This window comes from Crotalus tigris, unplaced genomic scaffold (assembly GCF_016545835.1).
Source record: "Crotalus tigris isolate CLP2741 ecotype Arizona unplaced genomic scaffold, ASM1654583v1 scf7180000018275.596634, whole genome shotgun sequence".
Classification (NCBI taxonomy): Eukaryota; Metazoa; Chordata; class Lepidosauria; order Squamata; family Viperidae; genus Crotalus; species Crotalus tigris.
Genome location: NW_024096919.1, coordinates 450,181 through 463,696, shown reverse-complemented (window position 1 = coordinate 463,696; position 13,516 = coordinate 450,181). Strand labels below are relative to the sequence as shown.

The 13,516-nt window shown below is 38.3% G+C and overlaps 1 protein-coding gene across 3 annotated transcripts in view; it reads right to left on the bottom strand.

Annotated features, from left to right (window-relative positions):
* Positions 1-13,516, bottom strand: part of EFCC1 (EF-hand and coiled-coil domain containing 1) — an 82,336-nt gene that overhangs the window by 29,274 nt on the left and 39,546 nt on the right. For all 3 annotated transcript variants that reach the window (XM_039349444.1, XM_039349445.1, XM_039349446.1), the window contains exon 3: positions 281-423. In XM_039349444.1, coding sequence (XP_039205378.1) covers positions 281-423 — 143 coding nt within the window. The remainder of the gene's footprint in view (positions 1-280; positions 424-13,516) is intronic.

Genomic DNA, 13,516 nt, shown 5'->3' with positions numbered 1-13,516 from the left:
TAAAATCATTTCAAAGAAAGAAACATCACCATTTCCTTAATAAAGTTTTCCATAGTAGCATTATGGAAATTAATACCATTATGGAAATTATGGAAATTAATACCATTGAAAATATAACCAGCATATTTTGAAGAGACTCTTGAAAGGGTTGGTGGACATTTACTTGTACCACCAATTATCCTCCTGAGGTTTTCTTTGAGTCCTCACCCTTGATGTTTAGAGTTTCTTTTCCACTAAAGTGGTCTGTAATTAGAGCTGAAGATTTTTATCCCTTTCCTACCATTTTCCAATGCTCCTGCACCACCAGTTGGCGAACTTCTATCTTGCTGCGTAAGTGATAAGATATCTTGTCCTTCCATAAGTACATTTGCCTTCTGTTCTGAGTTGCTTTGTGAAGGAACTTGGCACTTTAAGATCTCTGATCTGAAAAAAAGACAAACCAACAAAATAAACCAAGTAGTAAGAAATCCAAATCAATAATAAAGAGTTAAGTATGGCCTATTTTTTTTCATACCACCAAGGGATTTCACTTTATTAATAATGTTTTTTAAAGACTTGGACTAGAAGTCTCTTCCAGCCCTATGATTTTATAGTTCGCATAGATCTCAAAAATAAATTATTTCTGTCCTCCTAAAATGCCTATCAAATAAGGTTGCTGATTTCTATTCAATTGATGAGTTAAAAGGACAGGCATGCTTGCTGCCAAGGTATGAATATATCTGTTTCACCCAGATAATGTAAGATTCTTCCCTTACCCTTAAATGACTTATTTATCTTTTCAAAATCAAAGTGAACCAACTCACAGTTTAGAAATGTAATTTAATATATTAATTCAAAACATGGCTGTCTGAAAGTTATCTTTCACCAACACTCATGCTGGCCAGATAAATACTATCGCAGTGGTAGTGAACCTATGGCACGGGTGCCAGAGGCGGCACTCAGAGCCCTCTCTGTGGGCACGCGCGTCGTCGCCCCAGTCCTAGGCTTTCAGCTGGGTTTTATAAAACCTTTTCTCTTTAGGCCTCCGCTGCCATGTGCAAAAAAAAAAAAAAGGTTCAATCAGTCAGTTTCAACTTCTGGGGGGGGGGGGAAGTTCTTGCAAAGTTGGAATTGATTGATTGAACTTTTTAGTCCCACCCAGTCTGCCTTTACCACTGCAGCCATGCCCACCCAATTGGCCACACTCAGCCAATGGGCCACACCCACTTGACGATGCATAAGTGAGTTTTGGGTTGCAGTTTGGGCACTCAGTCTCTAAAAGGTTTGCCATCACTATACTATCGCAACAAAAATATGTTATGGATTGTTTAAGCAGCATATTTACATATATGTGATCTGTGAATACAATTCAAAAACCTGAAATTTAATTCTCTGAATATTTCCTTCATTTTCTCTTAATCCATCTCAAGCTGATGTTTAGTAAATAAGTAAAAATATACAGATGTTCTAACTCAAGTAAAATATTAATTATTGGTATTCACAATTAATGATAACTAGCTCAGACTGGACCATACTTTGCTAGCTATCCTGAGGTAAGAAATCTACATTTTAAACCAATGTGGATATATCACTTCCTACAAGATATTCAACATAGATAAGAGAAGCAAAAAGTTGAAGAAATTCTATTTTCAGGAGAAAAAGCATTCTAAGAAAGAAACTAAAATATGCTTACAGGAAACTGATCCTGTGGAGACATAGGAGATAACATTTTCAGTTATTTACATTTAACTAATTTGTAAAACCTAATAAAAATGTAATTATTTACATATAGATAAATAAAAACAAATATACACTACATAGTTTTCTATAAACTGTATATGTTCTTCTAAGGTCTAATTCAGGCTCTCACAACAGTCATTAACCCTGGTCCATCCACCCAAACCAGCCAATGTAAATCATTGAGCTCTGGATTATCCCTAAATGAAAAGATGTCCCCTGGGCAACATATTTCAGAGAGAGGGGCTGCTTTTCTGTCTTCAAAGTCCCAGTAAAGGAAAGAGGGTGGTTTTGTTTTAATGAAGTGCTATAGCTTTCTATTTTAGATGTAAAAACAAAAAAGCTGCCATTCCCACAGAAGCCTCTACTTTGGCCCTTTTTCATTAGCATTCATAAAACCTATGATAAACAGTGAAGAAGACTGGATGAGCAAGCCTGTTTGTGTGTAGCAAAGACAAGGATAGCAAAGGAAAGAAGGGTCACTCCTAGGAGCCTGGGAAGGTCAATATGTCTCACAATGCTTTGTAACAAGGTTTCCACGGAGAAATTATTTATTTATTTTTATCAAATTTTTGAAACCACCCATCTCCCTCACAGAGGGACCCTATGAGAATGTTAAACAAAGCGACTTTATTCATTTCAAAGCTTTTCTCAGGAAGAGAATAGGAAGCTTCAGAGAAAATCTAGAAGCAGAGGTGACCCAATAGATGGGGACCTCAAAATAATGTCCATGACTAATTGCTTTTTAATTAGGGCTCTTTTCAACAGCACCAAAACATGTAACTACAATTAATTTGAAGCAACAGCTTATATCACTTAAAGTTAAAAGAGTTAGCAGAGTTAGCAGAACTGGATAAAAAAACTGTACTTCCACATAAGGACATGTGTTTACAGAGACTCAGACTATCTGGCGTGATGAGCAAAGATATATGGGTCTCCTGCTTGTGCAGGAGGTTGGACTAGAAGACCTCCAAGGTCCCTTCCAACTCTATTATTCTGGAGTTAAAGGCTCTTTGGCTTGATTCTCCAAAGAACAGACAGACAGAGCATATATCAATGGTAAGTAATTGAATTGAATTTAAATAATACCATAGCTAGGATGGCAGCTTCTCCTAAACATAAAATCTGAACAGATCTGTCACTCGCTCTCTTTTTTAAAGCAAAGCTTCTTTAGTAAAAGTTTATCCATTCTTTCATCTCTGCTTATACTAGCCACTTTCGAAATGCTAATACTTTGCTCTTGTAATAAAACTGGAGTGGCATCTGTGTGTGGCCTGTCAAGTTCCCTCCCCCAAAACATATCTTCCTTTAAAAAAAAAAAACCCTGCCTTTTAGTTGTATATATTGCTCAAACAGTGAGTGGCTTCATCCCGTAAACAGCACATGGTTGCATTTTAGTGATTCTTTATGTCTTTTCTCCTTTCTGACTCCTTTCTGAGAGAGAGAACACATGTATACAAGTTCAGCCTAGTTTTTTACACAGTAATAAATAATATCCTAAACTTTCAACCTGTCTTTTCAATCTGTACAGTATCTGAAATAGACAAATTGGGCAGTTGCAGCAGGAAATTAAATGTAGCTTGCTGAACTTAGTGAGTATATTTAAATTGACTAGACCAACCGGATATATATTGACTTCTATAGCCACAATACTCCAGGCATTTTTTTTCCTGCTTTTTAGAACAATTCTTTTCCTACAAAAACAACACCACTCATTTCAGTTTCCCTTCATAATAGAGTGGTCCATTATATGTGAGAACCAGTTTGGTAAAGCACCAGGCTAAAAATGGGGAGACTGTGAGTTTTACTTCCGCCCTTGGCATGAAGCCAACTGGCTGACTTTGGGCCTGACTCTCTCTCTTCATCCTAGGAAACAGGTAATGGCAAATCGCTTCCAAAATCTTGACAAGAAAACTGCAAGGCATTTATTGGGAGTCAGTGCCACCTTGAACAAACACGCATATGCACAAATCCATTATTTATTTATTTATTTATTTATTTATTTATTTATTTATTTATGAGACTTATATACCGCTTTAAGTGCAAGCACTCTCTAAGCGGTGTACACCAGTAAGCAATGTATATATATATATTTACATTGCCCCCAACAATCTGGGTCCTCATTTTCCCTACCCCGGAAGGATGGAAGGCTGAGTCAACCTTGAGCCAGTGAGATTTGAACCGCTGACCTGCTGAACACAGTCAGCTAAAGTGGCCTGCAGTACTGCACTCTAACTATAAAAATACTACTGTACGTAACAGGACTGCTACATGTTCATTATAAACGTCAGACCTGCCACAGCTTAAATCTCTAATTAGAAATGATCCTTGGCTCCATTTGTTGAGAAAGGTATAGTTTATTAGAGGTGTACTGCAGTATTGCAAAGCCAGAACTGAAAATCACGCACCAAAATCCCTAAGTTCTACTTTTCCCTCTCTTAACTATCTCTCATTGCCCACCCCAGTGCAACCAATCAGATTCAGGTAAGATGTTTTCCTAACAGTCAGTCCAAGCATAGTTTGATATTCGGCCCCCTCCTTCTTCCAGCTGGGGGACCTTGACGTTGCCTCCTTCCCAATTTTTTTCAACTTCACCATTAGTCTATAAAATTCCTTCCTGCTTCTATTGGGTTCCAATATTCTATAGCATCCGCCTAATGTTCTCCTTAACAGTCCTTTTTATCCAGATGCCCATAAAACAAAATATAAAATCTCCTAGTCAAACGTGATTCCTGGTGATAATAATAATAATAGTAGTAGTAAAGTTGGAAGGGACCTTGGAGGTCATCTAGTCCAACCCCCTGCTCGGGCAGGAAACCCTACACCATTTTGGACAAGTGGCTGTCCAGTCTCTTCTTAAAAACTTCCAGTGTTGGAGCATTTACTGCTTCTGGAGGCAAGCTGTTCCACTGATTAATTGTTCTCACTGTCAGGAAGTTTCTCCTTAGTTCTAGGTTGCTTCTCTCCTTGATTAGTTTCCACCCGTTGCTTCTTGTCCTGCCTTCAGGTGCTTTGGAAAATAGCTTAATTCCCTCTTCTTTATGGCAGCCCCTGAGATATTGGAATACTGCTATCATGTCCCCCCTTGTCCTTCTCTTCGTTAAACTAGACATACCCAATTCTAGCAACCGTTCCTTATATGTTTTAGCCTCCAGTCCCCTAATCATCTTTGTTGCTCTTCTCTGTACTCTTTCTAGAGTCTCAACATCTTTTTTACATCGTGGTGACCAAAACTGGATGCAGTATTCCAAGTGTGGCCTTACCAAGGCATTGAAAGTGGTATTAATACTTCACGTGATCTTGATTCTATCCCTCTGTTAATGCAGCCTAGCACTGTGTTGGCCTTTTTGGCAGCTGCAGCACACTGCTGGCTCATATTTAGGTGATTGTCTACTAGGACTCCGAGGTCCCTCTCACAGTTACTACTATTGAGCATGGTGCCACCTATGCTGTACTTGTGCATTTGGTTTTTCTTGCCTAAATGTAGAACCTTGCTTTTTTCACCATTGAATTTCATTTTGTTAGTTAGTGCCCAGTGTTCAAGTCTGTCCAGATCCTTCTGTATCTGAAGCCTGTCTTCTGGAGTGTTGGCTATTCCTGCCAGCTTGGTGTCATCTGCAAATTTGATGAGTTCCCCATCTATCCCTTCATCCAAATCGTTGATGAAGATGTTGAAGAGTACTGGGCCCAGAACAGAGCCCTGGGGCACCCCACTACACACTTCCCTCCATATAGATGCAGTTCCATTGAGGACCATTCGCTGAGTACGGCCAGTCAGCCAGCTACGGATCCATCTGGTGGTGGTTCTGTTTACCCCACATTTTTCTATCTTGTCAAGTAGTAGGTTGTGATCTACTTTATCAAATGCCTTACTGAAGTCCAAGTAAATTATGTCCACAGCATTCCTCTGATCCACTAATTTTGTCACTTGGTCAAAGAATGCAATAAGATTTGTCTGGCATGATCTATTTTTGACAAACCCATGTTGGCTTTTAGTAATGACTTTGTTTGCCTCTAGGTGTTCGTTGATTCGTTGTTTGATTATCTTTTCCAGGATCTTCCCAGGTATTGAGGTCAGGCTGATAGGTCTGTAATTTCCTGGATCCATTTTTTTTCCTTTTTTGAGGATGGGAACCACATCAACTCTTTTCCAGTCCTCTGGTAGTTCCCCTGTGTTCCAGAATCTTTGAAAAATATAGTTCAGTGGCTCCGATATCACATCTGCCAGTTCCTTGAGAACTCTGGGGTGTAATCCATCTGGTCCTGGCGATTTGAACTCATCTAGGCTGGACAGGTGCTCACTAACCATTTTCTTGCCTATCTTAACTTGTGTTTCTGTTTTGTTTTTTATGGCACTATTTTTGATAGGTTGGTCTGTTTTTTCCCTTTGTGTAAAGACAGATGCAAAAAATGAGTTAAATAGTTCTGCTTTCTCCCTGTTGCTTGTCACCTTCTTGCCACTTCCACCCACTAATGGACCAATCATTTCCTTCACTTTTTTCTTGTTTTTTACATGTTGAAAGAAGCTTTTTTTGTTATTTTTGACTTTAGTCGCAAGCCTTAGTTCATTTTGAGCCTTGGCTTTCTTCACTTCATCTTTGCAGGCTCGGGCTATTTGCTGATATTCTGACTTAGTTATGTTCCCCTCTTTCCACTTTCTATACTTGTCCTTTTTATCTTTCAATTTGTCAGAGAGTTCTTTATGCAGCCATGCTGGTTTCTTTTGAGAGCTGTTGTTTTTCCTCTTCGTTGGTATTGTGCTAGACTGTGCTTTTATTATCTCATTTTTCAAAATTTCCCAAGCTTCTTGAGTTGTTTTCCCCTGGAGGATTCTCATCCATGGAATCCTTCCCAAGCCCTCTCTAAGTTTATTGAAATTAGCTCTCTTGAAGTCCAAGACTCTAGTTTGACTGTGTTCTATTGCTTGTGCTTCTATAATGTTGAATTCTAATATTGCATGATCACTTCCTCCCAGGGTTCCTATGGCTTCAACACCGTCTATCATTTCCTCTGTTTGGTTGGGTGGTCTGTAGTATACACCTATGGCAATGTCATTTCCCCCCCTTTTATATTGACTCAAATGCATTCAAGACAGTTTTTATCATTGTTGTACTCTATTTCTGTGGAGATGTAGTTATTTCTTATATAGAGAGCAACTCCACCTCCTCTTTTATTTGGTCTGTTTCTTTTAAATAATTTAAATCCCTCTAGCTGTGTGTTCCATGTGTGGGTTTCATCCCACCATGTTTCCGTAATGGCAACAATATCGTATCTGCCCTCATTAACCTGAATTTCTAGTTCACCCTGTTTGCTGTTCATACTCTATGCATTGGTGTATAAACATTTGAGTCCTTTGTGGGTGGCCCTGTGTTTCCTTTCTACATAACCTGTGTGGTGCCTGAGTTCCCCTATTGTCTTACCTCCTATTTGGTTAGTGCACTTTAAGTGGCACTCGCTATTAGAGGCTTCATTTTGCTTGATAGCAAGGTTGGTATTCTTGTCCACACACACATCTATGCTACATGCACTGATAGCCCTATAGTTTTTAAATTGCCGGGGACAGGGTTGTTCCGTATCAATTAACTCCCTGTCCCCGCTGTTTAGTTTAAATTTCCCTCCAGAAAATCTGTGAATTTATAGCCGAGTAACTCAGTCCCTTTTTTTGATGGATGCAAACTATCTCTTTTGTATATCTTTTGACTCGACCAGCTACTGACATCGTGACTAATATATCCAAAGCCTTCCCCTTTACACCACTCCTTTAGCCACATATTGAATTGTGCTATGCGCTGGCCTTTTCCGTTTTGCTCCTTATACACTGGTAAAACCTCTGAGAAAGTAAGCCTACAGCCTATTCTGCTAAGTTCCTTCCCCAAGCTCTGGAAATCATTCTGCACAGAGAGTACAGATTTCATAGGCTGATCATGGACTTTTCCTTGCCATGACTCAGCCTGGATATCGATCTCTCAGGTTATCCTAGAGCCCTGGAATTTCTTAACTATTCCCATCGAAGAACTAACTGGATATGATCTAGCTTAGTTATTTTAAGATCAGCCAAGGTGAGCAACATTCTATGTAATTTATTCCCATTTTAATTGTTAGCCATATAATGAGGAGATTTATTTGTCTCCTTGTTCCAATGGACACAACTACATGTTATATCCATTGTGTTTATCTTGCCTGTTTTCACATTAACATAATTCTGAGGTTTTTTGGATGGACAATTCCATTTTGGAATGGTAATCAATATCATCATCATCAATATCAGCCCAAAAGGTAGGAATGGCAATCCATGTTCATGAGCCATATGGATGTTTCTATGAAGCAACCAGAAGCCAAGCTCAACTTTAAAGAAACTTAGATTTTTTCCAATTTTAATTTTCTCTTGATAAACATGTTTTTTTTAAAAAAAACTTTAGCGTTTATTGATCATTTAGCCTAAAGCAAATAAAGAATAGAAGAGGGACTGAATATATGAATGAAGCACTCAAACCAGTGGTGGGATTCAAATATGTGAACAACCGGTTCTTTGTGTGGATGCTGCTTTCAGAAGTCCATTCTGGGCCTGGGCAACAAAAAATTAGCTACCAGCTACCAGAAGTGGTGTGAACCAGCTGAATCCTACTACTGACTCAAACTAGGATGTTTTTCAGAGTTAATGGGAAAACGACCATAAGCACTCATTGCTCATTTTTATGTAATATTTCAGCTTTAAAACAAAAAGTCCAGCCTTTTCTAGAAGTTTGTCCTTTCCTTTCTATTCTTGCCAATTTGTTTCTTTTCATGGTTGCTGGAATCAACGATTTGAAAAGGGTTAATTATTTGTTGCATATTAAATAGCAAACCTCAAGTACAATAATTAGAAAATGAATGGAAGGGATTCTTTACTTAATGACATGGAAAAGCATGGGTGCTTACTTTTTATAGTGTCAGTGCCAATGGACATCTGCTCTGACATGTCTTTGGCTAGAGATATGCATGTTATGAAATTAATGGGAATGAATCCACTTTGGAATTTCAATAATTTAATTAGAATCTTATTTGGTTGTATATCAATGTGCTTTGTCTACAAATTCTCAGGTTCACACTTACTATAATGCAAAAAGTTTGAGAACCTAAGTTAAATGATAATATTATAGGACAATAAGGTCTAGAGTTTATCCATAGTCCTGGGGAATGCATTTATAAAGTTTTCTTCACATGTTCTGAAATTTGGGTATTCAGAGTATAGTCTCCATTAATTTATTTCTCTTTTTAATTTTTTATAAGTTACCCTGCTTTGTAAATAGAAAAACTGGGATAAAAAGTAATTTAAGTAATTCAAAGCCTAGAATCTCCAGAATGGGACATCTCAGCACAGCCAGCTCGCCACCACTGCAAACTCACCGCCACCAAGTCATTGCAGGACAACTGAACATGGTCAATTTGCCTTGGAGACAGTTCGCCGTGGGAAGCTGGAGAGAGAGAGAGCCAGGCAGACAGGGGAATGAGCGAGTGGGCACAGTGCAGAGTGGTGAGGGACTTCCAACCAGAGGGAGAGCCGGGCAAGAGGAGTGAAAATGGGATGCGCCCAGCCTCCATTACCTCCCCCACTGCCCACCTGTCCACTGCCATTGCCCCAAATGGTCCAAACTCCAAACAGCCCAGAGCTCAGTGCAGCAGCTCAGTATACACATTGGCGGGCTATGTGAAAAATGGGAAGTCCCTGGCCACTGCTGCTGCTTTGCATTATGTCTGCTCGCCTGCCCTTCTGCCCGACTCTCCCTCCAGTTGCCTGTGGCACATCGTCCCTGCAGTGAATTGGCTGTGTTCAGTTGCCCTCCAGTGATTTGGCAGCGGTGAGTTAGAAGAGGTCATGTGGTGGTGGCGAGCCATGCAAAGTTGTCCTAGATCCTGGCATTTCCTCTATGGAACTTTGGAACTGAAATAGAGAAAAAGAGACGAAGGACAACTTTTGAAGTCTGCAGCAATTTTAGAATTGTGAGGGAAAATTGTAGGAATGAGAACTTCTCTGTCTATCCATATCTTGTTTGCATGTTTATTCTACTTCCAATGTCTCCCCAGTTATGGGCCCAATGGGCTGGAACACTTTATTTACACATTTTCCTATTGGTGGGAATTATTTTGGGAAATCTCTTTCTCCATTTTGCTCAAAGTTGCTTCAGACTGTTGGAAGATGAGGCGAGAACAGATTAACAGAACAGATGTCTGATTTTTGGTACTGCTTTGATTGGATATCCCTTAGTCTAAGAGCAAGACTGTGTATTTTACCAAAAAAAGTTACTTTCAAGCATCATTATATACAAAGCTAAACTATTCCACTATTTCAAAGATTTCCTGTTCAGAAAAGATTAAGATCTTTTTTTAAAAAAAAAGATATTTTTTTTAAAAAAGAAGGCAATTGCTCACTTTTATACTAAAACCTAAATGAGAAATTGAGGCACAAGGGTGGGAGAATATGAAGTAAATTTAACCAGATTGTTATACTGCAATAATCATTCACATTAGCCAGAGTAAATGGTGGTAGCAATTATTCAAGACTGGAAGCATAAGTACTTTTGATGTTAATGCATCAAACAATTAATATTCATGGGACAAAGTGCCATGAACACAATCAAGGCAACCCGGGGGCGGGGGGGGGGGGGAGAAATAGCTTACCCTTTCCCTTCTCTTTGCAGCACTGACAAAAATCACACCACAAAATCGTTTACATCAAGAATGACATGTACATCAGCCTAATGCAGGAGCAGACATTTTTTTTTGCTAGTGGTGAGGAACTGTATGCATTTATTCTAAATTGATTTTTGATAATGAAGAACTGCAGGGGTGAGTCCAAGCACATAGGAGTGGTCATGACCACAATATTGACTGTTTGACATCCCTTCCCACAAATGCTCTTGCCAATGAGCATCTCTGGTTTCCTTTTCTTTGGGGTTTTCTGTTTTGAATAGGCTCTCTTAGGTGTGCTTAGCCTTTCTGAAGATTTTTTTTTAAAAAACTTATTCCTTTTATTTCTTACTGAAAATGTGCCAAAAGTGTTCAGAATCTCTATTCTTCAGTTGGGGCAGCTCTATTCTAGGAGTCTTGGGGGCTGCAAAGAAAGTGACACAACCACAAGTTGTCCATCAAGTCTTCAAGAAGAAGGAGGTAATTTCCAACGGAAAAAAATTGGAAAGAATTACTGTCCTTCCCACGTCCCTCACACACAACTCCAAACTCCCTAATGTAAAGGGAATAAATGTACTAATGATTCAGCTTAATATATTCTGCCCATTATCTGGCATATTTTAGATCCCTTTGGGATACATTTCAGGCCTTTAAAAAAAGCCAGCTCCTTTTACTTTTCTTTTTTCCTTTGCAATACTATTTTGTGGGTGGATGTGGCTGTGAAATTAAATTATACACACCTATGCACATCTATACATATCAGTGAACCAGCATGCCCAGTATGCCATGTATGCTACTACCTCATTATACCTAACATATACAGCATGTGCAGGATTCTCTTTCAATTTACCTAAATTGTGTGCATCACTGTTTTCAGTGGGACTTAATCCCAAATAAGTGTGCATAGGGTTACAGGTAGACTAAACTTAACTGTTGTCTATGTTAGTGGCTGTTTGAAGGATTTTTTTTCTTCCGTTCATTCATGTTCAATTCTCAGAGATTGCCTGGATAAGTCCCTTGACAAAATTTTTCAGAAGTGGTTTGCTATTGCCTCCTTCTTAGGGCTGGGAGAAAGTGACTGGCCCAAGGTCATCCAGGCAGAACTAAAACTCCCAGTCTCCTGATTTCTAATCTGATGCCTTCACCACTATACTAATTGGCTCTTTGTTTGAAGTTGCGATGATGTTAAAAAAAAAAAAAAGCTTTGTGACCAATGCCTGAATTTACAAATGTTGCGATGTCCTGCAACGATTGCCTTTCAGGTACTTTGCAAGTGGCTTGTGAAAAGCAGAGTTAAAAGAGAAAATGGAAGTAAAATCATAATTTGTGGTCACATGATGTTTTGCTTAGACCTCAGGACTTCGCTTGATGACTGAAGGGGAAGTAAAGTTTTTAACCCATTGTGGTCATGTGATTTTTTTTCCATTTAGCAACAGCAGCACTTAGCAACAAAATTGCCAGTCCCAATCGTAGTCACTTAGTGAGGACTGCCTATACTCCTTTAGGCTACTAGAACAAATATGATTTTATATTCAGGTTTAAACTAATGAGTTGGCATGTAGTATATGTGAACTATTAAGCTGCAGTTTGCAGCATTTTAGACTTACGTATGCTTATTTTATTACAAGAGCATTTTCTTTTCATCTGCTTTGTATGTTCTACTGATATTAGTTTAAATGAATTTTAATCTCTTGGATGCCACGAAGTCAAATTCACTTCCTAATGATTTATGGATAAACTTTTCCTTTCTTGACTAGTTTTCAGTAATATCTCAAACATACTTGAATCAAAATTATAATCTAAATAAACATTTTATTATTCTGAAGGCCAGACAATATAATTAGCCAGATAATGTAATCGTGTACATATTAGCTTTCTTATCAGTCATTCATAAATATAGTCTTCTTAGATATATAACTAATATTTAAAATGTTTCATTCAAGCTCCAAACATAGCTTGTCTGATTGGAGCCAAGATGTCTAGTATAAAGCATACAATTCAGATAATAAACACGAAAAGGAAAAGTCATTTTTCTTCTTCTTGGCTTTCTAAATATTTTCATTCCTTGTCTATTAAATTAAGTCTTTATATAGATTATGGTACATTATTTTTGAAACAACATGTTACTTCTAATGCACTAATCCATAAAGCAATATATAAATAAAAAAATCTTTTGGAATCCAATAAATAAAAATTTACTTTTACTTCAGATTGAAAATCAGCTGGATTTCTCCAGAGGGCCATTTGAGGTGGAGACTAAGACTGCCATTTGATGCTATTTACTTGGAAGGAAATCCTATTGAACTCACATCAAAATGTATACAAAAGAAAGAAAAAAAGGAAGAAAGAAAGAAAGAAAGAAAGAAAGAAAGAAAGAAAGAAAGAAAGAAACCATAGCCAACACTAAAATGATATAATATTAAATCAAAAATTAAATATAATATAATGGGTTTCATTAACTTTCTAAACCCCATGTGTGGAAATACAACCAGATTTTCAATGTTCTCCAGAAAGCTACCAGGATCGGGGTCACTTTGATCCCACGTGGTGTTCTCCAGAGGACAGAAGCTATGACAGAAGAGACACATTTCCTGGGTATCACAAGTTGACATTTCTAAATAAGTAGGATCTGAAGCATGCTCTTCTTGCAAGATCTAACAGGATAAGCAGAAGCCACTGGAGAGAGATATCTTAAGGAAATGTGTCACACAAATATTTCCATATCTCAAACTGCAAAACCTAATTACACAATGGTGAGAGGTACTTTGTAGTCCTAGTGGACGATCACTTGACTATGAGCCACCAGTGTGCAGCAGCAAACAAAAAAGCTAATACAATCCTGTGTTGTATAAACAGAGGCATGGAATCAAGATCACGCGAAGTACTAGTACTACTTTACAAAGCCCTAGTAAGACCACACATGGAATACTGCAGCCAATTTTGGTCACCATATCACAAAAAAGATGTTGAGAGTTTGGAAAAAAATCAGAGAAGAGCAACTAAAATGATCAAAGGCCTGATGAATAAAACATATGAAGAACAGCTGCAGGACTTGGGTTTGGCTAATCTAAAGAAAAGAAGACATAGGGGAGACATGATAGCGGTATTCCAGTATCTGAGGGGCTGCCACAAG